The sequence below is a fragment of the Drosophila ficusphila genome, unplaced genomic scaffold, assembly GCF_018152265.1.
Source record: "Drosophila ficusphila isolate 14025-0441.05 unplaced genomic scaffold, ASM1815226v1 contig_855, whole genome shotgun sequence".
NCBI classification, from domain to species: Eukaryota; Metazoa; Arthropoda; class Insecta; order Diptera; family Drosophilidae; genus Drosophila; species Drosophila ficusphila.
Window position 1 is genome coordinate 409942 of NW_025064807.1, and position 25117 is coordinate 435058.

The window sequence follows — 25117 nt, forward strand, 5'->3', positions numbered from 1 at the left end:
TCACTAAAACTGCCGAAACATATACTAAACTAAATGTGCATGTCCTTTAAAAGTAATTTAAAAAGAAAGTAAACAACAACAATCAAGAAATAAACATTTTCGAACCATCACTGTACATGACTTTTGCCAGTTCATGTGGGCTACTAAAATATGCAAAAAATTATACAAAGTTGGCAAGATTTCTGCTTTCGCTTTCGCTGGGAATCAAAAGCTGCCCGGCTCTGATTTAGATTTTGACTTGGGCATCATTGGGTGGCTGGGCGACCTCCTCCGCCCCCCAACTGCTCCTCCATCTGCCCCATGCCCTCCGTCCATATATCACAGCCACCCATCACGCCTCCTTCTTTGTGGTCTCAATTAGGTGGCCCGTTTGAGGCTCGACTTCCGCTTGTCGTTCTGGTTTCGTGTTATCTTGGCCAGGCTAGCATACATACTACCAAAGAAGGCCGCAGGCGGAAGGGACACGGCATTGCCAGCATGGAAAATCCTGCCGAACGCTAAGCACTCTCTTGAGGGACTTTCTCCCTTGCCTTGAAATAAATCCTTGTGCTCTTAAGAGCTCCCTCTCTTCTATATCCTTCTCTTCGTCTGCAGCTTGGTTTGGTTTGTTTGTTTGTTTTTCTTTTATTATTATTAAAGTTACATATGAACTTAATTGATAATGAATTTTTTTAATCGTTTTTCTTTGCTTTTTTTGCTTGTTTTTTAATAATTTTATTTGCTTTTTTTATTTAATTTTAATCAGTAATATTAAACTTTTTGTATTTCCTTATTTTCTTTTTATAATTTTTGTTTTTGTATGAATCGCTGCCCGCCCCGTTTTCCCCGCAGCACGCTTTCGCTTTTCCTGCTGCTCTTGCCACATACTGCTGCTAATTTTTTGCTGCTACTCCTGCTGCTGCTGCTTCATCGTGTAATCTTCCTGGTTTTGCTTTTGCTGCTACTGCTCATGCTGCTCATGCTCGTCCTGGCGTTCGTCCCGTTTAGTCCTTTGTCAGCCCCATCCGCCCATACACACATCACGTCATAATCCATGGGTCCATCCATCCATCATTGCTGCTCCCTGGCTTTCTGGTGCGGCGCTTAGTTCGTTATTTTTATAAATTAACAAATTTAGCTAAGTAGTTGTAGTTCATCTTGTTGCTTGCGGTTCTTGGTTGGTTGGTTGGTTGCTTGGTTGGTTGGTTGGTAGGTTTGATTGGATTGTATCATCGTTTCTGTATACTGCTCCTGCTCCACCCCATTATCTTTGATATAACTTTTCGTCCGCCGCCCCCGCTGGCGACGATTCCGGCTTTTTGTTCCTCCTTTAAACTGTGGGCAACAACAATAACTTTTCAATGCATTTTTGTGTTCACGACTGTTATGGTTACTTTTTTTTTTCTTTGTTTATACAATATTTTCCACTTGCTTCTGTTTAAAACGTTCTCCACAAAACAAATGCATCGAGGTTTTAGTTTCGGGTTCTTTTTTATGGTATTTTTTTTTTCGACAGCACTTGCCATTTTGTTTATTTTGTTGCTGCTGGTTGGATTTGTATATATTATATATTGTTTCGGTTCTTGTTGTTATAATGCGATGTAATATGTGTAAATGTAAGCTGCGTAGGTGCTAGCAATCCAGCTTAAAGGAAATAATCGGGTGTTCTTCGCGTAACATGAGGCTCCCCGCGCCTGGGTGCTGGATCAAATTGTAGGCTAAAATAAAGACGAGAGATTAATCAGACATGATTCAAACTGAAGGAGGGAGGAAGGGGAAATGCAACTGCACTCACAATGAAAATTTAAGTGAATCATCCAGTTCCATGAGGGCCGCTTGGTTGCCACACCGGTAGCAATAGTTTGGCGCTGAGAATATTGTGACCACGTTGCGGTCGTGACACCAGTTGTAGCCCTCCATCACCAGTTGATGGGCACGCGACACGAGTGTCAGGCCGTTTGTGTTGTTAAAGGTTTCCGAAATGTCCTAAAAGAGGGCAACAGAATTAGTCAAGGAAATAAGGTTATACCCAAAGTTCTTTTGGATGACTGGCTTATGTGCTACCGATTGTATGTATACTTAACTACTCATTTTGAAAATCATAATGAGTAATTCACATATTGAAAACATTTGGCTTTTTGAAACGTGCCCATTTTATGACTAACAAACTGAAGGGCTTAAATTCTATAGATTGTGTTATCAGTGTACACATTTTGGCAATAAATTCCGATTAATGATTATTGATTTTATCGACTAAGTGCTGTGATTACCGATTACATTTGCGATTGATAAGCATTTCAATCATAAACAAAACCAAAAAATAGTACCTGAATTTTGATTAAATTATAATTGTAATTGTAATTTATTTCTAATTGCATTTTTAAAGTTTCTAATGTACTTGGGGCATTAATACAAACAATTATGCAACTGATTATAAACAAAGGAGAATAATAGATAGAAAACTGCAGTAATAGATAATACTAATGGGCTGTTATCAGCACTTGTAAAAAGTTGATTTGCTTACCTTTATTTTTCCCTGAACTGGTTTCCTGTTTAATGAATTCTAACTTGTTTTAACTCTTTTAGTTAGTTATTTTTGCCAGATGCCCTTTTAACATGAATATTTCTTAACATTTAGCTAACATATATCGAATTCGAGCCAGTCAACCGAACAGAACCTAGGAAATTATCCAATCAGCACACGGTACTCACCTGCCCAAAGGTGTAACCGGCGCCACGAGGCGAGATTCCCCAGCCGCCCCTGTCATCGGGATCGGACCAGAGCAGATCGCACATGGGACCCTCGTGGGGAACCTCCTGCAAGCGGTCGAGGGCCCGGATGTGGTCCAGACTGTCGATCGAGGGACTGAGGCCGCCGTGCAGGCAGAAGATCTGCCCGTCGACGAGCGCCGTCAGTGGCAAGTAGTCGAACAGATCCGTGAAGTACTTCCAAACGTTGGCGTTGCCGTACTTGCGCAGGCACTCGTCGTAGAAGCCGTACACCTGTGTGATTTGGCGCGACTCGTGGTTGCCGCGCAGGATGGTGATGCGCTCACGGTAGCGGACCTTCAGGGCCACCAGCAGGGTCACCGTCTCCACGGAGTAGTAGCCGCGGTCCACGTAGTCGCCCATGAACAGGTAGTTGGTGTCCGGCGACTTGCCGCCTATCCGGAACAGCTCCATCAGGTCGTGGAACTGACCGTGGACATCTCCGCAGACTGTCACAGGGCATTTTACCTCCTGGACATTAGACTCCTTGGAGAGGATCTCCTTGGCCTGCAAAGCAAAAGCGAACATTAAAATATAAATCATTTAATCAGAATAATAACTCAGTCATCGCCCACAAAAATAAGTTAGAAAAGTAAGATTTAAGATATATTCTTATTGTATTTTCTGCCGGGCTAATGGCAATGATATCACAGTTTGCAAACATTTAAAAGTATTGAAGTACTGATCAATCAGGCTTTGAAGAAATTCGTTAATGAATTCGGTCGAATCAAATTGCGTGATAAAAACCTATGCAAATACTATTAGCTTGCGTACATACCCCATCAAAACTTGTTTCGTTACCTTATAAATAACTACAAATTGGCTAAAAAATAAGACTAGTAAATCTATACAACTGTGCTGTAGATGAAATTTATACCAGGGTCAGAGGAGATAAAGAAAACGATTACTACATTGCACATTGCTCAGTGTACTAAGTGACTCAACGCCAACACTAAAAGTGGATTCTAAAAATAGCTTGTAACTAACAGAGAAGATAAAAAATAGATATAGGCTAAATGCAGTGCCCAAGTCTACCGAGTGTTTAACAGAGAAATAAGGGAAATAAAACTTGTTCTCTTGAACAAATTCTCTAAGATTATTTTATAGGAAAAGGAATCTCAAACTCTCAAGGGATTCTAAATATAGCTTTCAACAAAACACGATAAAACTCTGTACATAAACATCTACAAGAAATAATACAAACAATTCCCGCCCAACGTAGAATTTTCACTTTCGGTAAGCAAATAATAAACATGAATGGAAATCTTGTTAAAAAAGTATTGAGAAAAAATCGAATCTTTATCTCCTGCTATTTCCCATAATTCGGTGAATGGTGAATGACACAACAGAATGTCTGAGAAACAGAAAGTATAGAAGAAACCGAAAGTGGTTCCCAAAATAAATGGCAACTGGTACAAATGATAAAACCTTGTCAAAGGGCAAGGCCAGTTGTCATGATCTTGCCGTAGGTCGAAGCACCTGAATCGCTACATCATCGAATTTTATTTGCCGAAGATTTCAGGTGATAATGAAAGGCATGTGAAACCAAAACAAAGGCAGCTGAAACTTCAGAAATTTAGATAAGGCTAATATTCGTAAGAAGGCCAAAACGATTGACGTACAAAAGCCATATCACGTTTTAAAAATAACATGAAGAAGGGTTTCCTTTTAACTTTCATATCATTTCTTATGAATATGGCTTATTAAACTGAAGTTAAAATATTAAAATTACTAGACGATTGTGAATAGTGAAATACACTTGATAATGTTGTTTGGCAATAGTTCTAATAAAAAACTTTAAGGAAACTCAACATAACCAGTAAAGAATTATTAAAAAATTCAATGTTACAATCTGCCAAAAAGATTCAATACGGTAATAAGCTTGTTTGTCTACAGAGCGGTAGATATGCAAACTTAAACAAACAAAATATTCCATTAAATTTAAATATTCCGTTTTGTTCTTTCAGCATTTCTCATATTTATCAGCTGATGAAATGGGACATGACAACAAGTTCCGGGGGTAAAAACCGAATCCGGCGGCGCAAATGAGCGATTTATGCATGAGCCAATTAGATTTTTTGCCATATGCACATTACCTTGGAGGCTGTTGCTTCCGCTTGGCCAGAAATCGAAAAAAGAAAATAAATAATATAAACTCATGACGAGGCCAGTACACCTATACAGAAACAATTACAAACACTGATGCAACTCTCCTCTCCACTCTCTCTTCTTTTTCTTTTGTAGCCAAAAGGATAAAAAGAGTAGGCTTCAGAAGACGCACCCGAGAAGAGCGGAGAACGTTCTTCTGGGCCGAAGATTCAAGATTCTAATGGGAACAGAGGCAAATATTTGGGTGACGCAAACATAACCCAACTTACTCCCAAATCAATGAATCGTTATCTGTCCGCCCCTCTCTCAGTGTCTCACCCTCTCTCTCTCTTTTGCACTCTTTCCGTTTGTTTGTGTGTGCGTCGCGCCTGATGGACGAACGGTAAAATCCGCAAATTAAAAACAATTGATATCAAAAGTGTTTAATTGAATATGGTTGGGCATAAAAAACGGAGCACAAACACCAATGCAAGTGCATTATTCTAGATACGACGGTACATAGATACATATTCTTGAGGGCGCACACACCGACACACAAAAACATTAAGTAATATTTACTCAGCGAAAAAAACCCGATGAAACACAAATGGGGGGCGCGGGGCGAGGGCGATTCCAGAGGGCTCAACAACAACAACAAACACGCACATTTCACTATAGTTAAACAAATGTTGTCGCAAACAGTAAATACAATAAGAAATATCTCTTTTTGCCCAGGTTTTTAGCCCATTAGACCAAAGCGCTGTTCTAGCTGTCGCACTCGCGCACGCACTTGCCAGCGTAGTTGTCCCGCTCGCACTTACGCGCAGCAGTACGGCGCTTGGCCGTTGGAATTTACCAATATTCCAATATGGCGACGCAAGCCGCCGCTACTGTGCGAGCAAGAGGGTCCGACATGAATCATGCCCGTGCTCTCCCATTGGAAAGAGCGAGAGAGACAGATGCACGCAGCGAAGCACCATTTGCAAAAAAAATCGCTCGCATGCAATGACGAAAATTATTTTTATACCATCGCCCAAATTCGCATTTTGGGGGAAAATGGGCAAGGACCGGGCCTTACCTTGTCGCAGAGGGTGCGAACTTGTGTCTCTGTCAACTGATTGCATTCGTTCAACTGCTCAATCCATTGATCAAGATCTTTTGTTGTTGCTTTATCCTCCATCGCAGTTGTGGTGGAAGAAAAAGTCTCGTCAATCTTTGTCGATTCAATTTTGACGGCTTTTTTATAACTCGGGGGTGCAGGAAAATAACAACTTTCGTTGTATTCGATTGCCAGTCGCGATTTCACTAGTTTAGCCTCACACAAATGCCTGTGCCCAGTTGAATCAAGTCGATTCGGGCAATTTTCCTCGTATTTTTTGTTCACAAAAGCGACGACGACACGATATACGAAGGGAAAGACTGACTCGGTGTGACCGTTTGCGGATTGCCGCGGAACGAAAGAAACTTGGGGCGCCGTGTGTGTATCGATTAGTGAGGAGTCCATAAAATACTGAACCCCAAAGTTTTAAAGTTTTAAGCCCGAATTAAATTAATTTAAATAAACAGACCGCGAAATGAATTATCCATCACACGCAATGAGGTAAAGGAAAAAACTAAAGTTATCAGTAAAGGGATTTATGTCTTGTTTTGACTTAATTGTGTCGAATTGAATGTACGATTACCAGGGCGTGGGTAAATCGCTAAATAACGAATTTAGTTGAAGAAAACCTTTCTTTCTTTTCATTTGTTCTATTTATCTGTCCATGGATCCATGGATCCTATATTCACATATTATGAGATTGGGCATTTTTGCACGTTATAATTATAGAACTCTATTTATATAGATATTATTCTATCTATCTTCGGTATACACTTATATTAAAAGTCAAACAGAAAATATCATCTGAATAAAATTTGAATCATTCTGATTAGGAAATGATTGGAAGCCAAAGTTCACCAAATTTAGAAGTCAGAACTTAATAACTTGTATAACTTAACTGAATTTTAAAGTAATTTATCAAAAGCAAAGCATCTAAAAATACGATTTTTGAATAAATACGTCATTGCGAAAATTTACACATAATTACATCATTTCCTGAAAACATTTAAAGGTTTTGCTCTCTGTTTTTATATTGAAAAGATCTCTTTTAAATATTTCCTCTTTTGCGTCTCTAAGAACGAAAAACTTGAAAAAATTAGTTTACAGAATTTTACATAGTTAAACAAATATTAATTGAAAAATTGGAATTCTTATTTTATAACAGAACAATGTATCGATAGTCGTGACTTTTTCAACACTAATCTATGTCTGACAGTTGGGATCTTAACGAACACTGGAACCGGAACTGCCTCTTTTTCTGCCAGCTTGCAGCGCCTTTGGACGTGTTTCATCCGCGCTTCCTTGCAAATAAATATTGAATCAAGATGTCCGAGACTCTGCAATTGCGCGGTACCCTCATTGGCCACAATGGATGGGTCACCCAGATCGCCACCAACCCCAAGGATCCCGACACCATCATCTCGGCCTCCCGTGGTGAGTTATTTGTGCTTGGTGTTCTCCCCAAAAATCCGTCGAAATCTCGGGCATCCTTGATCGTTTATTAATGGAAACCCATCCGATTTCCAGACAAGACCCTGATCGTGTGGAAGCTGACCCGCGATGAGGACACCAACTACGGTTATCCCCAGAAGCGTCTCTACGGACACTCGCACTTCATCAGCGACGTTGTTCTGTCCTCCGACGGAAACTACGCCCTGTCCGGATCCTGGGATCAGACCCTCCGCCTGTGGGATTTGGCCGCCGGCAAGACCACCCGTCGCTTCGAGGGACACACCAAGGTGGGATAAGTTTCCAATTGAATTTAGTTCGTTCAGGGACTTGAGATTTTGCATACTCGAAACCGATTTGTACCGGCGACTGGCTGAAAAGTAAGGTTAGGAGTGAGGTTAGGAATCGCCTCGCCGCGTACAAATCGAAAAATATATATATATTGCGCCTATGCGAGGCAGAATTACTGGTTGACATCTGTACGTTCGCTTCTCCATTCGCCCGATTCTCGGCTTAAAATTGCTTGAAGCTCTCTCGTAAGTAGGCACATAATCATAGATACCCAATGATCTCAAATTACTTTTATTTATTATAAATGGAATGGTTTACCGACTGGTTGGATTGGTTATCAACTTTATGTGTTCAAAATGTTTTTTTTTTATTGATCAATCTCTACTTTTTTATCTAATCTTTCCCAGCCAACACAAACTTTTTTTTAAAGTAAACTTTATCTTTTTCTTATACTTATTTTAAAGGAAGAAATGATGCCTTCGAATCTGTTTTAGAACAAATTTAATTTCTTGAGCATTTTCGTTAATTGGTAAAACATGTTAATATTTTAAATTAGTCCAATCAGGCGGTGCCAATCCCAAGTTCTTTATATTTATAAAACGCCACCATTGCCATCAAATAATCGTGAAATATTTATTCGCTTTTAGGACGTTTTGTCGGTTGCCTTCTCGGCCGATAACCGTCAGATCGTGTCCGGCTCTCGGGACAAGACCATCAAGCTGTGGAACACCCTTGCCGAGTGCAAGTTCACCATCCAGGAGGATGGCCACACCGACTGGGTGTCGTGCGTGCGCTTCTCGCCCAACCACTCGAACCCGATCATCGTGTCCTGCGGCTGGGATCGCACCGTGAAGGTCTGGAACTTGGCTAACTGCAAGCTGAAGAACAACCACCACGGCCACAACGGCTACCTGAACACCGTGACCGTCTCGCCCGACGGCTCCCTGTGCACCTCCGGTGGCAAGGACTCCAAGGCCCTCCTGTGGGACTTGAATGACGGCAAGAACCTGTACACCCTGGAGCACAACGACATCATCAATGCCCTGTGCTTCTCGCCCAACCGCTACTGGCTGTGCGTCGCCTACGGACCCTCGATCAAGATCTGGGATCTTGCCTGCAAGAAGACCGTCGAGGAGCTGCGCCCCGAGGTCGTCTCGCCCACGTCGAAGGCCGACCAGCCCCAGTGCCTGTCCCTCGCCTGGTCCACCGACGGCCAAACTCTGTTCGCCGGCTACTCCGACAACACCATCCGCGTCTGGCAGGTGTCCGTCTCGGCCCACTAAGCTTCTGACCATTGTACTGGGCGCCAAATTGTTTGTTTAACTCAAAACAAAAATAAAATTTAAGCGTCCGCAATTCAAAAGAAACATGTCTATTTTGTAGTGGCTTAGTTTTAGTATTTATGTTGGGAAGGTAAAAGGCCTTTTAACGAAGGAATGCTTTTAAAAGGTGAGATAAAGTAACAAATCTTACGATTATGTAATTGCGTACTGCAGGATTTTTTAGTTAAGGAAGAGGATGTAAATGTCAATAAAAATAAGTATATTTAAAACAATTGGTTTACTTTTTGTTGAAGAGATTTGCTTTAAATAATATAACATCTCCTAAAAAGATGTAACACAGGAAAGGATTTTCGGGCTCTAGGAAGAATTATGTATATATTGTTCTTTATGAATCAGAAAGACCATACGAAACTAGCTTTTTCGTCTTCAAAATTTGATTCAATGCATAAAATAGTTACCAAGCATCTTTAGTTAAAACAATATTTTATATCGTTTACACATCTTTCATATTATTTTCTTTCTAATAAGAACGGGTATTTTTTTATTTTTGTCTCATAAATAGAATATGCAGACTCCCTCCCCTTAGATTTATTAAATTAATAAAGACGCATTAAAGGATTTAAGTAGCAAAACGAAATCTTCGCATTCCGAATGCCTTGTTTTATTTGCAAAAACATTTTGATAAGTAAGAAAATGTTTTTATTTTACAAGTATAACAAATAAATTAAATAAATAGTTACGTTTGATGATGTTTCCTTGACTGTGTCAATGACTGTGATGATGTTCGGGTGCGATTTGGAAAAACAAAGTGCACGGCAATGTGGCGGCGTATGCAAAAATATTTGTTCTACAAAACAACATGGGCTAACAAACAACCTTAATTAATATCTAGACAGATGAGAAACGCCATTCCAAGTGATGTATGCATGTGTGTCTGGGATGAATGAACGTTGCCTTTGGATAAGTAACAGAAAGACAAAAGTATTTAGCAAAACGCCTAACTAGAAATTTTGGGCACTTTTGTTTGTTTTTTCTTTGGGAGGAGGAAAATTTTCGGGGGAAAAGCTGAAGAGCATTTCTTAGTAGGCACTCTTGTGGTTCGTATCTCATTTGGTTTTGATTGAATTCGAACGTTGCACGACTGCAGGCGCAACTGGTTGAGATTTGGCTGGGACTTTTAGCGATTCATCTCCCGCTTTTCCCGCTGAGCTGCCAATCTTATAGACGTCGTTCTTGAAGACTATCACCAGTACGGTGATATTGTCCACGGAACCACGTTTGTAGGACTCCATGGCCAGCGATTTGGCTCCAAAATCGGACTCCTTCAGATGCTCCTGCACAAAAGTGCAGGCCTCCTCATTGCTGAATGTGTCCCAGAGACCATCAGAGGCCAATATCAGAAAATGGGGCCTATAAATAAATCAAATGTTAGTTATACGTCTAAATTACTTGCTCAAGTAGGTCAAATCATTTTGTAAACATAGGCCTGCATATAATTTAAAGCGATTTCACTCACTTGTGATCATTCAGTTCGAAGGTCAAAATGTCCGGCGTAGCAATCACCAGATTCTGTAAGCGCGCGGTTAACAATAAAATCAAGATTAGACTGGCAAGTAACCCATTGGGATCGTCCCACTTCCTACCTTATCTTTTAGCGGATAATCGCCGAGAGCACGTGACGTGGCCAACACCCCGGCCACGCGCCAAACGCCTCGAAAGGCAATGAAACCGCCTGCATCGTGGATCCTCTTTCGTTCCCGCACCTGCTGCGGCTTGTGATCGAAGGAAAGGGGAATGGCAATGCCACGGAAATCGTACATGACGCCGCGGGAATCGCCCACATTGGCCACAATCAGCTTGGATCCTTGGACAATGGCTATCAGGGCGGTGGTGCCCGCAATATTGGTCTGCAAGAAAATACAACACTCTTTAGTTCAATGGCTTCTGAATCTGTATTAACCACTCACCGCTCTTTTGGCCTGCTCCACCAATTTATAGTCGGCCGTCATGATCTCGTCCGTGATCAGTTTGCCAAAGTTGATGCGTCCGTTTTCAATGTAGCACTTGGCTTCGTAGTTCGGAGGTGGCGCATTGCCTGCCCCACCATTTTGGGCGTTGTTATTATTATTGAGGAACGTGTCCTTGGCGGCTCCCACATTTCCACTTGCCCTCATCGCCGAGTTCAACTGGGCCGTGTAAATATCGGCGATTGATGCCTCAGTTGTCTTTTGTTTGATGGCACTGCAATCCGCCGTGGTGCTGATGGACTTTCTCAAACTGTCCTTTCGTGCCACTGCTGCAGTGGGTTCTGTGTTCTCTTTGTTTGACTCCTTGCGGCTCTGTTTGCGAGCCAAGTAGGGACTCTTATCGTAATCGCTGGAAACTCCTTCGGTCTTCAGCAGCTTAGTCGTCTCGATGATTTTGTTGTAGATGTTCTTCACCAGCACATCCTTGGCAAAGTCCGCGGCAAACTCCCCGCCGTGACCGTCGAAGACAGCAAAGAAGGAAATGCCTGTGTTGTTGTTAATGTTCTCCTCGATGATAAACCTAAAAAATAATTTTTAAAGATATTAGTCTGCTTTCATATAGTTAGCTATTGTAAGAAATCTTTTTATTGGTAGATAATTCGACTACTTATGTGGCTACTTTTGTGTTAGTTTAACAAAGAAAATCATCTATTTAGAAAAACAATATTGAACAATTTTGAGATTTCCCCAAGATTTATTTATGTCTCTGAATGTATCTCATTTTTGGAACTTAATTTGCCAAATTCGACATATGGAAAAGATTAATTGGGCTATAAAAACGTTGCAATACTATTTGAAGAATGTCGACTTTTATAATTAGTTTTGTCTCTTTGCCAAGATTTTATTTGTCAATAGTAAATTCAAATTAAATGACAAATTCAATATTAAATGCTTTCTTTGATTTTAAGATACAGTTAAACATTTAAATAATGTCTTGAATGTATTTTGAATGTACAATAAGATTCTAAGAGCATTTAAATGGTACAAATGAGCTTGACTTTGTATATCGTTCTTGTTAGTGGACCAGCGGTTCTTACTGACCTATCCTCCATCCTGGGCCTGCGTCCCAGGACCGCGAAAGCAGAGCTCTGCTGCTTCAGCTCCTCCCAGCTCTGGTGGTCTCCTGCACTAGCAGACATCTCCATCATCTTTACCGCCTTCTGGCGTCCAAGTGTGGCCTGTATGCGTCCTAGAATGCTGCGACTCCACACATCTACCGCTTGCAAATAGAGCAACAGGACAAATAGGATCATGCCACAGAAGATGACTTCTGGGCGCAGGACATACAGGCGGCACAGCTTCCATATGTACGCCAAGGGGGAGTTGATGGACGAGAAGCCCACCGCAAACTTGGACAGGATTTTCATGTGCGATACGTATGTCTGATAGAACACCTTGTCTTCGAGTTCGTCGTCCATGGGAAATGCCGGTGTATCGCTATTCTCTGTTGGCGTTCGATTTCTGCTCTGCCAATGATTTTCAAGTTAAACGCATGCGAGACTGTCAGCCGTGATTGTGGGTGGGTGTCAATGTGTTCGAGTATATGCAAGAAATAAAAAACAAATTTTAAATAAACAACAAAGGGGTTGGGCTCTCAATATGCAAGACTTTCCCGTTTAAAATTCTTTGAAACTTGGCGGAATCGGAAGCAATATAAAATCGCATTTTTCGTTGTTCAAGTTTTATGGTTTCAAAGACCTTTCCTTTACACAAATTTTAAATTTTAAGAAAATCAATAAAGGTTCAAGTGTTTTTAGAAAGCCCAAAGATTATCTCATGGTAATTTATAAATAATTAATTGATCTAAAAGAATGATTTTAAGTTTTTAAAATGTATAATTTTCTAATTAATGGTAAATTATTTGTTGTACCTTTTACGTTTGTATTTAGGCTGGGGTTAGGAAAAAAGGTTTTACTATATTATTTGAGACACTTTTTGGGTTTAAATATAAATACGATTTTATGTTTTATACGCGACCATGATACAAGGGATTACGCTTCAACATATTTTTAAAATGTATCTTTTACTAGGTCCTCTATATACAATAACGAAAATATTGTAAAATTTGTCCACTTATTTTTGTGCTTGACTGCATCTGTGTAAATTCCGACACGGCCTAATTTCGATTGGAAAGGTTGCAGATTGCTTGCAAAATGTAAATCCCAGTCCATTTGGGGGAAAACGTACTCTGGGGAAAAGCACTTGACGCTGCACGTCAGATGTCGTTTTATTTTTATTTTTCCTTTTTTTTTTTTTTTTATTATTACCGCTGCCGACGATGTTCCCGTTATTTTGTTCGTCGTTCGCCTTTGTCGTTCCCTTTCGTTTTCGCCGAGTCCCTTTTCTGCGTTTACAGACGCTCTTTCTTTATTATATTTTTGGCTATTCGGATATTCTTATTTTATTTTAAAAATAAACTCAGTTTCTTGCATAAAATCAGAACATCCGCACTTTGTGCTGATGTGTGTGACTGCTCTATATACGTATGCACGTCGCACATCTGCCTCGCGCGTATGTGTGTGTCTGCCCGCACGGATGTCGCAATAAATAAATAAATAAGTATATTTTTTCCACGCACTGCAACTTGAATTTTGCTAATAACAATGCCGAATAAAACCGCGACGCGTCCGCCTTTAATTAAAATAGAACCCGAAACTTGTTGAGATTTCAGCTGAAATTGATGACATACGTTTCGGCTGCGAAGTATCGATAGGCTAATGCGGATTAGGCTTATCGATAGTCAGAAGGGATACTCTTTTCCCGAAAAGCTTACACGAATCTTTGTTAAACAAGCTGAGAGCAGGAAAAACTTAAAATTGTGATGATTTTAAAAGCATTTTCTAGACTTTCCGCATTACCTTGACCTTTGGGTTTGGGGTGGGCTTCTCTGTAACAGAACCAATCGCATTATTCGAATTCAAACTATGGATAAATACCTGCCGAACTCCTTATTGATCCTTTATAACGGCGGTCCATTCAAATCAACTTCCAGTTTAATATTAATTGCGCTCTTGGACCAATGAAAAATTATGAAAAATATTGGACGAAAATTGAAAACAAAAACAAGCAGCACGCGACGCGCAGAAGAACTAAAACAAAACGGAATAAAATGACAATGTTTATGGCAGCATAAGAACTAACACCACTAAACACTACACACAGTAAAATGTTCTAAACATCTACTTTTTTTAAATTTAAATATTTTTTATTCATACAAAATTTGAAAAGAAAGTTTCACTCAGAATAATTACAATTTTTAGGATTCAATTCATATTATTTTTTAATTAAATGGAGGAATGAGGACCCATGAAATATTCTAAAAATAAATAAAAATAAAATCAAATTAGGTGTAACGAAACCCAATAAATAAATTTAACTGCTTTAAAAAAAACATTTTCAAAAAGCTCAACTGTACTACTAAAATACTCTCACCTGTCGCTCTCTATTAAAGCATCCATTTTGTTTTTCTCTCATTTTCGAAATTCAAACGAATACAAGACATTTCCACATTTAAGTAGTTTTATTTAATTACATTAATTGCATTACAAAATGGTAATAGGAGTAGTGTAAGAAAAACTTAGCTCAGTGTACACATTAAAAATGAAGGCATCGATTTCTTTCGCTCAATTTTTAAAATTAACATTGCAGTGTTGGTTTTCGCTTAGAGTACAAAACGTAACGGTAACTTAACAGTGGTTACATAATAACTGTTGCCTTCCTAGTTGTTGCTGTTGTAGTTGTTTATTTGATTCTCGTAGTTCGCAGTTTGCTTATTTGTTCATGAATATGGCATTTAAAATGGCCGCGCAGAGAAATCTGAAAATAAATTAAAAATTTAATAATATTGCGAAATAGTTTTATAATAAATAGTTTTATCCAGAGTTAGCTTTGTTTAAAAAAAATTAAAATGTGGATCATGCAAATTAACCAGAACATGGTTATAACGTTAGTTTTTACATTGATATAAGAATTTAAGTATTGTTTTTTTTTTATTAGTGAATATAAATAAATTTTATCGAAGCAAAAGTTTATAACAAGTTAATATTGATTTTTATGGAAACCCTATATTAAAAGAATTTTGAAGACACTTTGAGTTGATTTTTAACCACTCCAACATGGCATTTAAACCTCCTTATTACACGCAAACTTTGTTGACATGTATTTCTAAGGTATTTGAAACCTTATAATTTAATATATGTATAATATAATAATAATAATAATAAAAGAATCGTTTTCTTACTTTTCTCGATCTACGTGTAGCACTGCCTGTAGTGCGACGCCCGCTCCTTAATATGTGAGTTGTACTTGACGAGCAGATCGTTCAAGGGGGCAATCTCGTCCTGCAGCTGGAGCAGCTGCTGGTTTTTGCTATGGTAGACGGTCTGCAGATCGTTCAGGTCCTTCAGCTTGGCGTTGGTGTCAACGGTCAGCTTGGAGGCCCTCTGGAGGAGCTGCTTGGCTCTTTCACGAGCGCTCTCGGAGCGACTTGCTCGATCTGTGAGGGTCTGGTTGGTGGCGCTCGTTGCCGACTGCAGATTGTTAGCCTCTCCGCGGGCCCTCATGGCCTCCAGTTTGACGCGACCCGCCTCCTTGGTGATTTCCTTGGCGTCGCGATCGTTCTTCACAATATTGTTCTGCAGACGCTGAACCTTCTTGGCCAATTCCTCGACCTGCTGGGCTGTGTTGTTGGCCGGAGCCTCCGCGGAGTCCGTCTCTTCATCGATCTTCTCCAGATCCTGGCCGGCGAGCTCAATATTGCTGTTGGCCTGCTGAATGGCCTCCTGGGCTTTTCCCTGCGACTCATCTGCCGCCGCTAGATTCTCCACCACCGATTTGGCGTCGTCCAGGATTTTATTGGCCTTTTCTTTCGTGACATTGGCAGTGCTCTGCAGGTTATTGACCCTGTCCAAATCTGGTCTAGTCTTGTAGATAATGGACTCCACATTCTTCAGCGATGAGACAGCGTTGTTGATCTGCGCTCCCAGAGACTCAATCTCTTTGGGTTCCAGTTTCAGATCCAAATCCGAGAGTCTCCTGTGCCAATTGCTTGCTTTCTGCCGGGGAAGCTGTCTTGTTCTCCTGGAAATCGTTGACGGCTGTGAAAAGATCTTCAGCCAGTTTGATGTTGGCATTGGTTTGATTCAAGTAACGCTCGGATTGCTCGAAACCCCTCTTGGCTTTCTCGTACGCCTCGGAGGCATTCAATTTGGCCTGGGTGAGTGCCCTAATAGTTTGATCTGCTTGATCTTTCTTCAGGGTGATGGCTGCCTCGGCATCCTTGGCTACTTTAAGAGCTTCTACTGCGTGAGTCTTGGCGCCGTGTTCGCAGGACAGGAATCCACCGCAATGGCCACATCCTGCTCCTCCGCACAAACTATCGCAGGGATCGCCTGGCTTGCCGCAAACCTGGTTGTTAAGCTCGGGAATTTGAGAGGTCAGCGATGTCAACTCATCGCGATAGTCGGCAATACTCTTGTCGTTGTTGGCCAATCCCTCTGCCTCGGCTTGGATTTTGTTCGAAAGCGTTTCGACTCTCTTGCAATTTCTGTCCGTATTGGAGGCCAGTTCATTGGCTTCGTCCTTGAGGGTCGACAGATTGCTAACCCTCTCGTAAGCGTGGCGTGTAAGGTTCAAAGCTCCCTCGATATTCGACTCCTGCAGTTGAATGCCGTTTTCCTTGAGTTCCTTGGACAGTTGCTGCACCAACCTCGAGTGGTTCTGCAGACCCTCCAGTTCAACTCCCGACAAACTCAGCGAGTTGTAGATGTCATCGAGATTTCTTTCGGTTTCGCTCAATCTGCCATGAGAAGCCTGCAGCTGCTGCCTGAGGGTATTGGTCTCCGAATCCAGCCTCTCGATGTCCACCAGACTGACTGAGGTGTTCTGTAGCAGGTTCCTGATGTGCTGCAGTTTCTTGTCCAGTTCGCTGAACTCCGATGTGTAGGCTCCTGTGGCTCCCACTTGCTTGATTTCCTTGGCTCGCAGGATAGTGGCTGCGGTAGAGTCTTCCAGGGCACTCAATATCAAGTCCCAGTTGTTGAAGCACTCGCCACAAGGCGAGCAGTGCGGGAATTGACCAATGTAACCCCGAGCGCACTCGTTGCACTTGTAGCCACCGATGCCCTCGTGGCACACACAATGACCCGTCTCCCGATCGCACTGGAAGTCGGCGGCTCCGAACTGATCGCACTCGCAGGGCTGGCACTTCTCGTTGGGATTGCCCCAGTAGTGAGCCTGGCACTGGTTGCACGCCCTGCCTCCGAATCCTGGCTTGCACTGGCACTGACCGGTGTACGAGTTGCACTGCTCGTGGAGAGCTCCTATGGGATCGCAGTTGCAGCTCTCGCATCCCTCGCCGGAGGCAATCTTCCAGTGGTTCAGGGCACACTGATCGCATCGCACACCCTCCACGTTCGGCAAGCAAGGACACTGACCCGTGAAGCGATCGCAGTGACCAATGGTCTTGTTGGTTCCCAGGAAGTCGCATTCGCACTGCTGGCAATTCTGCTGCAAGGCATCCCCGAAGAATCCATCCCTGCAGAGCTCACAGTGATCTCCGGTCGTCTGGTACAAGCATTTAAGACAAGCTCCCGTCTCGCGATCGCAGTTTCCTGTGTCGTAGACATCGATGTTGTTGCTGCACTCGCACTTCGAGCAGGTTCCCCCGTTGTCCGGCACTCCGAAGAAGTTGTCCGCACAGATCTCGCAACGAGATCCCGCATATCCTTCCTGGCAGTGGCACAGCATGTTGTTGTTCCGCGTGTCCAGGGAGCAGCCATCCGCATGGGCCATTCCACTGGCCACCGTCTCAGGACAGCGGCAGGGTCGGCATCCGATCTCGCTGCCGAACAGCGGGTTTCCGTAGTATCCGTCCAGGCAACTGTCGCAGCTGAAGCCCGTCGTTGAGTCCTGGTGGTAAAAAGAAACATAGTTGTAATGTAAAACTTCAAACAGTGAAATAAGTCTTCAGTTTTTGAAGCCATTGAAAAGAAGGTTCTGTTTTTAATAAGTACTCAACGTTGTTTTTAATAAAACTTTGAAAACGATTGCAAATTGTTAAATGCTCTTAGTTACTTTGTTAGTAAGTCTGTTTGATTTATATTGAATTCTAAATGCATCCTTCTAATAAGAATCTTCTTATTTGTAATTCTTATAGCCTCTTTCCTTACCTGACAATCCAGACAGGTTCCACGGATGGGATCGCACTGCGCCGCGTGACCGTTGCACTCGCAAACCCGGCAGTCGGGGAAGTTCCAGTACCCCGGCTGGCACTGGTTGCACTCCCTTCCGTAGGTGTTCGGCGCACACTGGCACTGGCCGGTGATCAGGTCGCAGTTCTTGTCCATCGAACCGATGCTGTTGCAGTCGCAGGCCTTGCAGCCCTCGGGTCCGAAGCCGTAGGTGCCCGGGGCACACTGGTCGCACTGCCTGCCCACCACGTTCGGTTTGCACTGGCAGTAGCCTCCGTTGGACTCGCACACCTTACTCAGCGATCCCGTGGGGTTGCAATTGCACATACTGGCTCCGTCGTGGACGTAGATGCTCACAATGTTGTCCAGGTGCTGGCACCTCTGATCAGTCTTGTAGTTCATGTCGTACAAGGAGTAGTTGCAGTTGTATCTCTCGTAGTCCTTCCTGCGAATGTCGGCCAGTTCGGAACCTTGGAAGATGGGCGTCACATCGATGCGGGGAATGAGTGTCAGGGAGTCCACGAGGATAGTGGCAGTGGGACTGTCTCCGTCGTGACGCCTGCGCTCGAAGTAAATTCGGAACTTATAAACCTTTCCGGCCTCCAGGCAAACTTCATTCAACGCCACCACCTGGCGATTGCGATCGGGCAGGGAGAATGGAATCCTGGTCTCCGAAGAACTGGCAGCCGCCAATTCTCCACACTCTCCATTGGGATCCACTTGGTCGGGCCTCACCAACGTGATGAAGGCATCCTCCCAATCTCCGCGAGAAGTGGTCTGATAACGAATAACCACATCGTATGGCATGGATCGGGGAATATCGCCGACGGTGAAGACGATTTCTGAGTTCTCAGGAACCCTGGTGAAACCGATGCCCGTGAAGCTGCCATCCGGATTCTCAGCCACCAGGCTGCAGTTTCCATTAGGACCATAGGAAATGCACTCGTCCACCACCTCGGCCTCGTGGACTTCCGTGAGCAGGGGAATGAAGTAGTTCTGTTTCGGCTGCGAACAAGATCTTCCCGTCATGTGGGGTCTGCAGCGACATTGCCCACTGATCACATCGCAGTAGTTATCGTAGGAACCTCCAGCATCGCAGTTACACAGAGAGCAACCCTCGGGAGATTCCGAGAGACCATAGGTCTCCGGCATACATTGATTACAGTCCTTGCCCGTGACGTACTGCTTGCACTTGCACTCACCGGTGCGCATTACGCAACCGGAATTGTTCACGGTGCCCAGGATGTTGCAAGTACAGGCTTCGCATCCCTCGGGATTATTGGGGTTAAGGTTCCAGTAGCCATCCTTGCATTCATTGCAACGACGTCCCTTGACGAAGGTCTTACAGTGGCAAGCTCCGGCTATGGCTCCGTTCTCCGGATCGTTTACAGAGTCGCAGATGCCGTCATCCAACGAACCATCGGGATCGCAGTCACAGGGCTGGCAAACGCTATCCGATCGGATGTCCTGCTCGGGATCGCGGTAGAAGAACGGCATGCACTCCTCGCAATGCTGTCCCTGGGTATTGTGTAGGCAATTGTCGCACACTCCGCCGGAAACCAATCCGGAGGCGGTGAACACGGCCTCGTCGAAGTGACAACTCACGGCGTGGTCGTTACACTCGCACTTCTTACAGGCATTCGTCTTCTTTCCAAAGGCCGGTTTCCACGGCAGATCGTTGAAGAAGTCTTCGCAGTACTCGCAGTTCATTCCCTTGGTGTTGTGGGTACATTCACAGCGACCGTGCACCATGCCATCCTCATTGTCCGCCTGCGTGAAAGTGGGATCCAGTGGCAGGCACTGGGAGGCGTGACCGTAACAGGAACACGATCCTCGAACCACCATGTTCGAGATGCCGTAGTAGTACTTCTCCTCGTTCTCCAGCCTGCTGTCCAGTAGATTGTCGCCCAGCTTGTGCAGCTTGGTCATGTGAATTCGGAGATTCGTGATCTTCAGTTGGTTCTGCACGTGCTCCGCATACGGATCCGTCACATTGATGTTCGGAGGCAGCACCCTGAAGATCACCTCGCCATTCCGCGAGGGCTCCACGGAGGAATACCTCGATGTGCACATCACATCGGTGATGTTCACCAGGACAGTTGGCACTCCCGGGAAGGATTCCTTGCAGTCGTAAGCGAAATATCTGTACACATGCCACGTCTCGCCAAAGTCAAAGGATCTCTCGATGTACATGGCCGCGGGTCGGAAGGTCGTAAAGGTTATGATCAAGTGGGTAAAGTGGAACTCCGCCTCGAGATCCAATTGAATGGTGGCATTCTCCTTGCCATTCTCCGATTGCCACCAGGTGGGCAGATTGGTTCCCGGCTTCGTCTTGTAGATGATCTGTCCAATGCGATGGTTCTTGTAGGGATCGTGCTTGGTCTCCTCCCGCGTGTCGCAGAGGAAGCACTTCTTGTCCTGCAAATGGGACAGGATGCAGAATCGCTCCGGCGAGTGGAGACCACAAGTGGAGCTGGCAGTTAGTCGGTTCTCCCTGCCGATGAGGAGATTACCCGTTGCCGGGTAACACGAGGACCTCTCGCAGGGATGCGTCTTGATGAACTTGTTTGGCGGATACTTCGGACGGTCGCGTCTTCCATGCTGGGGCGGTCTTTGGGAATCCACTGGGCCCAACTGGCCGACGAGCAGGCCGAGCACAATGACCACGATAAGCCGCAGTTCCAGCATCTCGATCTGGCTCTCTCTCTGTGTTGTTGGGGTCGCGTTCCACTGGGCACTTCCGGCCGGGACTTTAATCAGTTTCTTTCTTTTCGTTCGTTTTTGTGGGGATCTCTTACACTCAGCCACGTGATCCTCCCTGGAAAAATCTATAAAAATGTAATTAAGAAATTAATTTAATTTGTTCAGTAGAACTTCAAAAAGGTTTGGTGAAACCAGTACTTTGAGCAATTTAAAAATCAAAATGTGAACACACAATTAGTTTTCTTATCAGAATTAAAACGAAATTTTCTTATAAAGTAAAAAAAAAAAATTTTTTTTTAAATATAGATTGTTTTGATAAATGTATGATGCAAATTTTTATAGAAAACTTTTACACTTTTAAATAAATAAAGACAACATGTAAGAAATAACTTTTTTACTTACTTGACCACTTCTTCTTCTTCCCTTCCTTTTTGTCAATTTTTATTCGTTCATGCTGTTAATTTTCAACATAACCCGCAGCTGAAAGAAACAATATATTCTTTATTAGTTATATTCGTTTCGTTTTAATGTTTAGCCACTAAACAAACTCCTCGTTTTTGCCCTCACTGTGAACTGCTTATCAGCCGAGATGCTCTAATTTTCAACAAAACAAAAGCAGAAAAATCAGATTTATTTTCGTCTCGTACCAATAAAAAAAGGCATCCGCGCCCAACGAATCTTACGCACAAACTGAGGTCTGAGTCTTGAACTGAAACTGAAACTGAAAATGAATGGATCCCATTATCGTCAATGCGACTACTCGCATGCTATAGTACCGATAATGTTAATGTTTTATTCGTTGTTGCCTGGTGCGTTGGATCTTCGTTTTATCAGTTTTCACTTATAGTACGAGAGACTCTCAAATAAGAACACTTGCTGGGATTTCAAGTTTGTTTAATAAGTTATATTTTAAGGGGAGCGTTTAAAAGTAAAACGAGTCAAATCGCTAATTTTAATTACGAATAAAATAAAGAAGAAGTTCCTTATATAGGATCTGATTTAATTTCCTTTTACGTAAAGATTCTCAACTTCAAATCAATAAAATTTTTGGTTTTTGTTTAAATTGAAATAATATTTTTACTTCAAAAGAACATGTTAAAACAAAATCCTTAAAATAGAGAATAGTTTATATGACAAGGGCCCTATTAAGACCAACTACGTAAATATGTACAATATGTACAACCAATCAGGTACTAATAATTCCCAGACCTCATTTTTTAAAATTCCCAAACCTGTCGTTCTAAAGCCATTGGTCTTTATGTTCTTATCAGAAGATCCCGCAACGGAGGCAGGGGAAAGTCAAGTCGAAATCGAAAACTGTGCTGAGAGTCGAAAAGATAAGCCACCAAAGTTTTCAAGCGCCGCCGGCCAATCCAAACACAATTTCTAGACCCAAACATTAAAACGCTCCCGGTTCTAAAAATACATATTTCATAATTTCAACTGGCCCGATAAGAGTTCATTCACAGATACTGTTCCTGTTCCTTTAGAGCTCTCCACTGGGAACTTTACTATACTCCACTCTTAATTACTTTGTGGGGGTTTTAATTTTTTTGTTTGCTATTTGTCCGATGGTTAATTTCGTTTTCGTTCGCTTTGCCGCCGAGGAAACTGGCAAATAAACAAATAAGCAAAGAACAAAACGTAAATTTACCAGGCATACAATGTATGTATGTATGAGTTTGTATGAGCGGGCAAATAATGGAGCGGCAGTGGAGCGCTCCACGATTCTCGACTTCATTCGGTGTGTATCTTAGTGTGGGGGTCTGTATATATAAGTATGTATTTTGAATTCGTACAGATGACTTTTTGTATGTCTATGGCCAGTTCATAAAAATTTGCTCACACAATTGCTGGGGCTCATGTTTTCTTAGTTTCGCCGGGAGATGATGTTTATATTTCCAATTTCATCAAGGCGCACAGCTTATTTGACCACATTAATACCAATATGACTTCATACAGTGATCAATGGAAATATGAAATATTTTATTAGATTTTTTAAGAATAACCTAAAGGAAATTCTTCTGTGATTCCGCAATGAATTCATGGAATTTTAAAAGGAATAACCCGCTGTTAAGTATTATTTTATCTTGCTTACAGATTATTTCTCAATAGAACTAAAACTTTACGAAACGAAATCTTTCTTTGCCACTGACCACTGTTTGTGTGTACTGTAGACATATGCACCATTCCATCGCCAACCCCAGCCCCGAATTTCAATTCTCAGTCTGGAGCACACATGTTGTGGAAGACTAACGTCTAAGTATGAGATCAGCCTGCGATAGTCCGGCTATAATTAGACCCCCAACGACTAAATCCTTTCTACCCACAGTCCGCAATCCAATCTAGATAAATTAATTCGTCGGCTGCACATCTGCTTCAAGGCGACAGGCCCGGCTCACATTTTAATTAGCCAGTCCCATTGTCACTGATATAAAGAAAATCAGCTTGGCAATGCACTTTTTGCGTCCACATGCAGTCGTTGGGTTGCCGCCGCATGGCATCATGTTTCTATATGTAACGGGTATGTTTGCTTAATCTACAAATATGCTCTAGCCAAGTCATCGTACATTTATAGTTTTCTTTGCCTTTTGTGACATGAAGTCACTTTTGGACAGATAAGAAATTAGAGATTTGCGATTAAATCCTCTGAGTGCAATAAAAATAACTTTTAACCAAAAGTTCAAATTCAAACCCATTTCAAATATTCCGAAAAATTGTACAATGCTTTAGAACTATTTTTATAAAAAAAAAAACAAAAAACAAATTTATTTGTCAAAATATATAAACATTTAAAAAAAATTAAATTGTATATAAAAATCACATAATTTTTTTTAACTTTTTCTTCTTTGGTTTCTAATCCCTTTTAACTAAAACATAAAGAAAATCTTAAGTGAAACTCTGCAAAACTGTTTTGCCCTTTTTGACTCTTTGGGAGTTATCTCGAGTTTTAAGCACACATAAACAGAGAGACGATAAAAAGCGGCAGTATGCCACAACAACAACAAAAACATCAACAGCGGATGCGAAGGAGGAGAAAAATAGAAGTACGCAAGTAACAACAAAAACAGGCCACAAGATAACCTCAAGAAAGAGAGGGAGAGATAGACAAGGAGCGATGGAGAAGGGGAGACTGCAGCTGTTGAAAAACTGCGTAAAACTCCGCGTGGATCCAACTATCTAACTGTTAATCTATTCTATGAGGTTTCACTACTTACCGCAATTTTTTGAAGCTACAGATCGTGCATCTATATCTACTCCTTCGGCGATGACTGGATGTGAAGTTCCAAAAAATGAAAATTTCTGTTATACAGACAAAACAACAAACACACGACTTGGGTGTTTTTATTTTTGTTGATGCGGCAAACACTTTTCAACTTCTTTTTATAAACTCCACACACAGCACACTCACATACACACACGCTCGCGGCGAAGATGTTTTCCAAGACAATCGGAATAAAAATTCCAAGAGTTGGGGCGGCGAAACTGGGGACCGATTCGATCCGTGCCGACTCCAAAAACGTCTGATCGCGAGAGATCCAAAATCGAGAATGAGTCCACAAGTGAGTACCACAGTGGAGGATGAAAACTTCAGTGGAAATCGTACTCGCACATACCCTTCAATCTCAGCAACATGGTAGAGTATAAGGTAGTATCGTCGGCTCCGTCAGTCTGTTATTGGTAGAATAAGTAGAAACAGTAAGTACTTATTCTATCATGAGTCCGTTCACTATACTTACGGTGAATGCAACAAGTGATCCCGAAGACTACGAGAGAGAGAGAGAGAGAGAGAGAGAGAGAGGAAGAAAGAGAGCGAATAAAAAAACAGCCAGAGCGCGAGAGAGAAGATTTGTACCTCATTATCTCTTGAAAATATAGGTGCATACATAAATATTTACATAGAAATGCACTCTGTTAAATTTATCTATGTAAATAACAGAGGTTGTACATTAGATGTAAATAAAAAAAAAAGGATAAATCGTTTTTTTCGAAAATTTACTCATTAATAGTTTCGAATTCTTCGGCTTAACCAAATTCTAAAAACTAGCTAAAAACTACAATTTTCTTACCATTTTAAAATAAACGATGTTGGTCCTAATCTAATAAGAAACAGCATTTCGTCGTGTGCCTGCGCTTAAATTAAATAGAAATGCAAATTAAAGTAGTTACGTAATTCCTAAAAAGTTTTTAGCTTATTCAACTAGCTACATTTATTATTTATTTTAATTAGATTTAGAA

General features: G+C 42.1%; 4 protein-coding genes across 5 annotated transcripts; 1 reads left to right on the plus strand and 3 right to left on the minus strand.

Annotated features, from left to right (window-relative positions):
- Window positions 1-599: 599 nt before the first annotated feature.
- On the minus strand, window positions 600-6285 carry LOC108100808 (serine/threonine-protein phosphatase PP2A). Its single transcript, XM_017204874.2, has 4 exons — window positions 5915-6285; window positions 2692-3255; window positions 1775-1965; window positions 600-1697 (listed from the first exon to the last, which is right to left on the minus strand). The coding sequence occupies exons 1-4, from the start codon at window positions 6014-6016 to the stop codon at window positions 1625-1627; spliced, it is 930 nt and encodes a 309-aa protein (XP_017060363.1). The 5' UTR covers window positions 6017-6285; the 3' UTR covers window positions 600-1624.
- Window positions 6286-7176: 891 nt separating this feature from the next.
- Window positions 7177-9038, plus strand: LOC108100811 (guanine nucleotide-binding protein subunit beta-like protein). Its single transcript, XM_017204878.2, has 3 exons — window positions 7177-7369; window positions 7463-7674; window positions 8323-9038. The coding sequence occupies exons 1-3, from the start codon at window positions 7261-7263 to the stop codon at window positions 8956-8958; spliced, it is 957 nt and encodes a 318-aa protein (XP_017060367.1). The 5' UTR covers window positions 7177-7260; the 3' UTR covers window positions 8959-9038.
- A 530-nt stretch (window positions 9039-9568) lies between these two features.
- On the minus strand, window positions 9569-13699 carry LOC108100806 (protein phosphatase 1L). Of its 2 annotated transcripts, none has more exons than XM_017204871.2 (6): window positions 13253-13699; window positions 12027-12485; window positions 10926-11505; window positions 10602-10865; window positions 10475-10527; window positions 9569-10368 (listed from the first exon to the last, which is right to left on the minus strand). In XM_017204871.2, the coding sequence occupies exons 2-6, from the start codon at window positions 12401-12403 to the stop codon at window positions 10065-10067; spliced, it is 1578 nt and encodes a 525-aa protein (XP_017060360.1). In that variant the 5' UTR covers window positions 12404-12485; window positions 13253-13699; the 3' UTR covers window positions 9569-10064. The 2 variants fall into 2 exon arrangements, with proteins under 2 accessions (XP_017060360.1, XP_017060359.1); XM_017204870.2 differs by having other exon boundaries at window positions 13173-13699.
- A 787-nt stretch (window positions 13700-14486) lies between these two features.
- Window positions 14487-24432, minus strand: LOC108100794 (laminin subunit beta-1). The gene is given in 6 exon segments (XM_017204836.2): window positions 14487-14801; window positions 15226-16009; window positions 16011-17894; window positions 18155-21003; window positions 21281-21358; window positions 24097-24432. Coding segments are annotated over 3 exon segments (5367 nt in total). The 5' UTR covers window positions 20864-21003; window positions 21281-21358; window positions 24097-24432; the 3' UTR covers window positions 14487-14801; window positions 15226-15235.
- Window positions 24433-25117: the final 685 nt, after the last annotated feature.

Bases quoted from the DNA above. Each gene is read 5' to 3' on its own strand.
- LOC108100808 (XM_017204874.2), bottom strand. From the start codon at position 6,016: ATGGAGGATAAAGCAACAACAAAAGATCTTGATCAATGGATTGAGCAG. The intron at 3,256-5,914 runs GTAAGGCCCGGT...TTTGCTTTGCAG, and splicing joins TTCGCACCCTCTGCGACAAG to GCCAAGGAGATCCTCTCCAA. The intron at 1,698-1,774 runs GTGAGTGCAGTT...TCTTTATTTTAG, and splicing joins GATTCACTTAAATTTTCATT to CCTACAATTTGATCCAGCAC.
- LOC108100806 (XM_017204871.2), bottom strand. From the start codon at position 12,403: ATGGACGACGAACTCGAAGACAAGGTGTTCTATCAGACATACGTATCG. The intron at 11,506-12,026 runs GTCAGTAAGAAC...ATTATTTTTTAG, and splicing joins AGGCCCAGGATGGAGGATAG to GTTTATCATCGAGGAGAACA. The intron at 10,528-10,601 runs GTAGGAAGTGGG...GCGCGCTTACAG, and splicing joins ATTATCCGCTAAAAGATAAG to AATCTGGTGATTGCTACGCC.
- LOC108100811 (XM_017204878.2), top strand. From the start codon at position 7,261: ATGTCCGAGACTCTGCAATTGCGCGGTACCCTCATTGGCCACAATGGA. The intron at 7,370-7,462 runs GTGAGTTATTTG...TCCGATTTCCAG, and splicing joins CATCATCTCGGCCTCCCGTG to ACAAGACCCTGATCGTGTGG. The intron at 7,675-8,322 runs GTGGGATAAGTT...ATTCGCTTTTAG, and splicing joins GCTTCGAGGGACACACCAAG to GACGTTTTGTCGGTTGCCTT.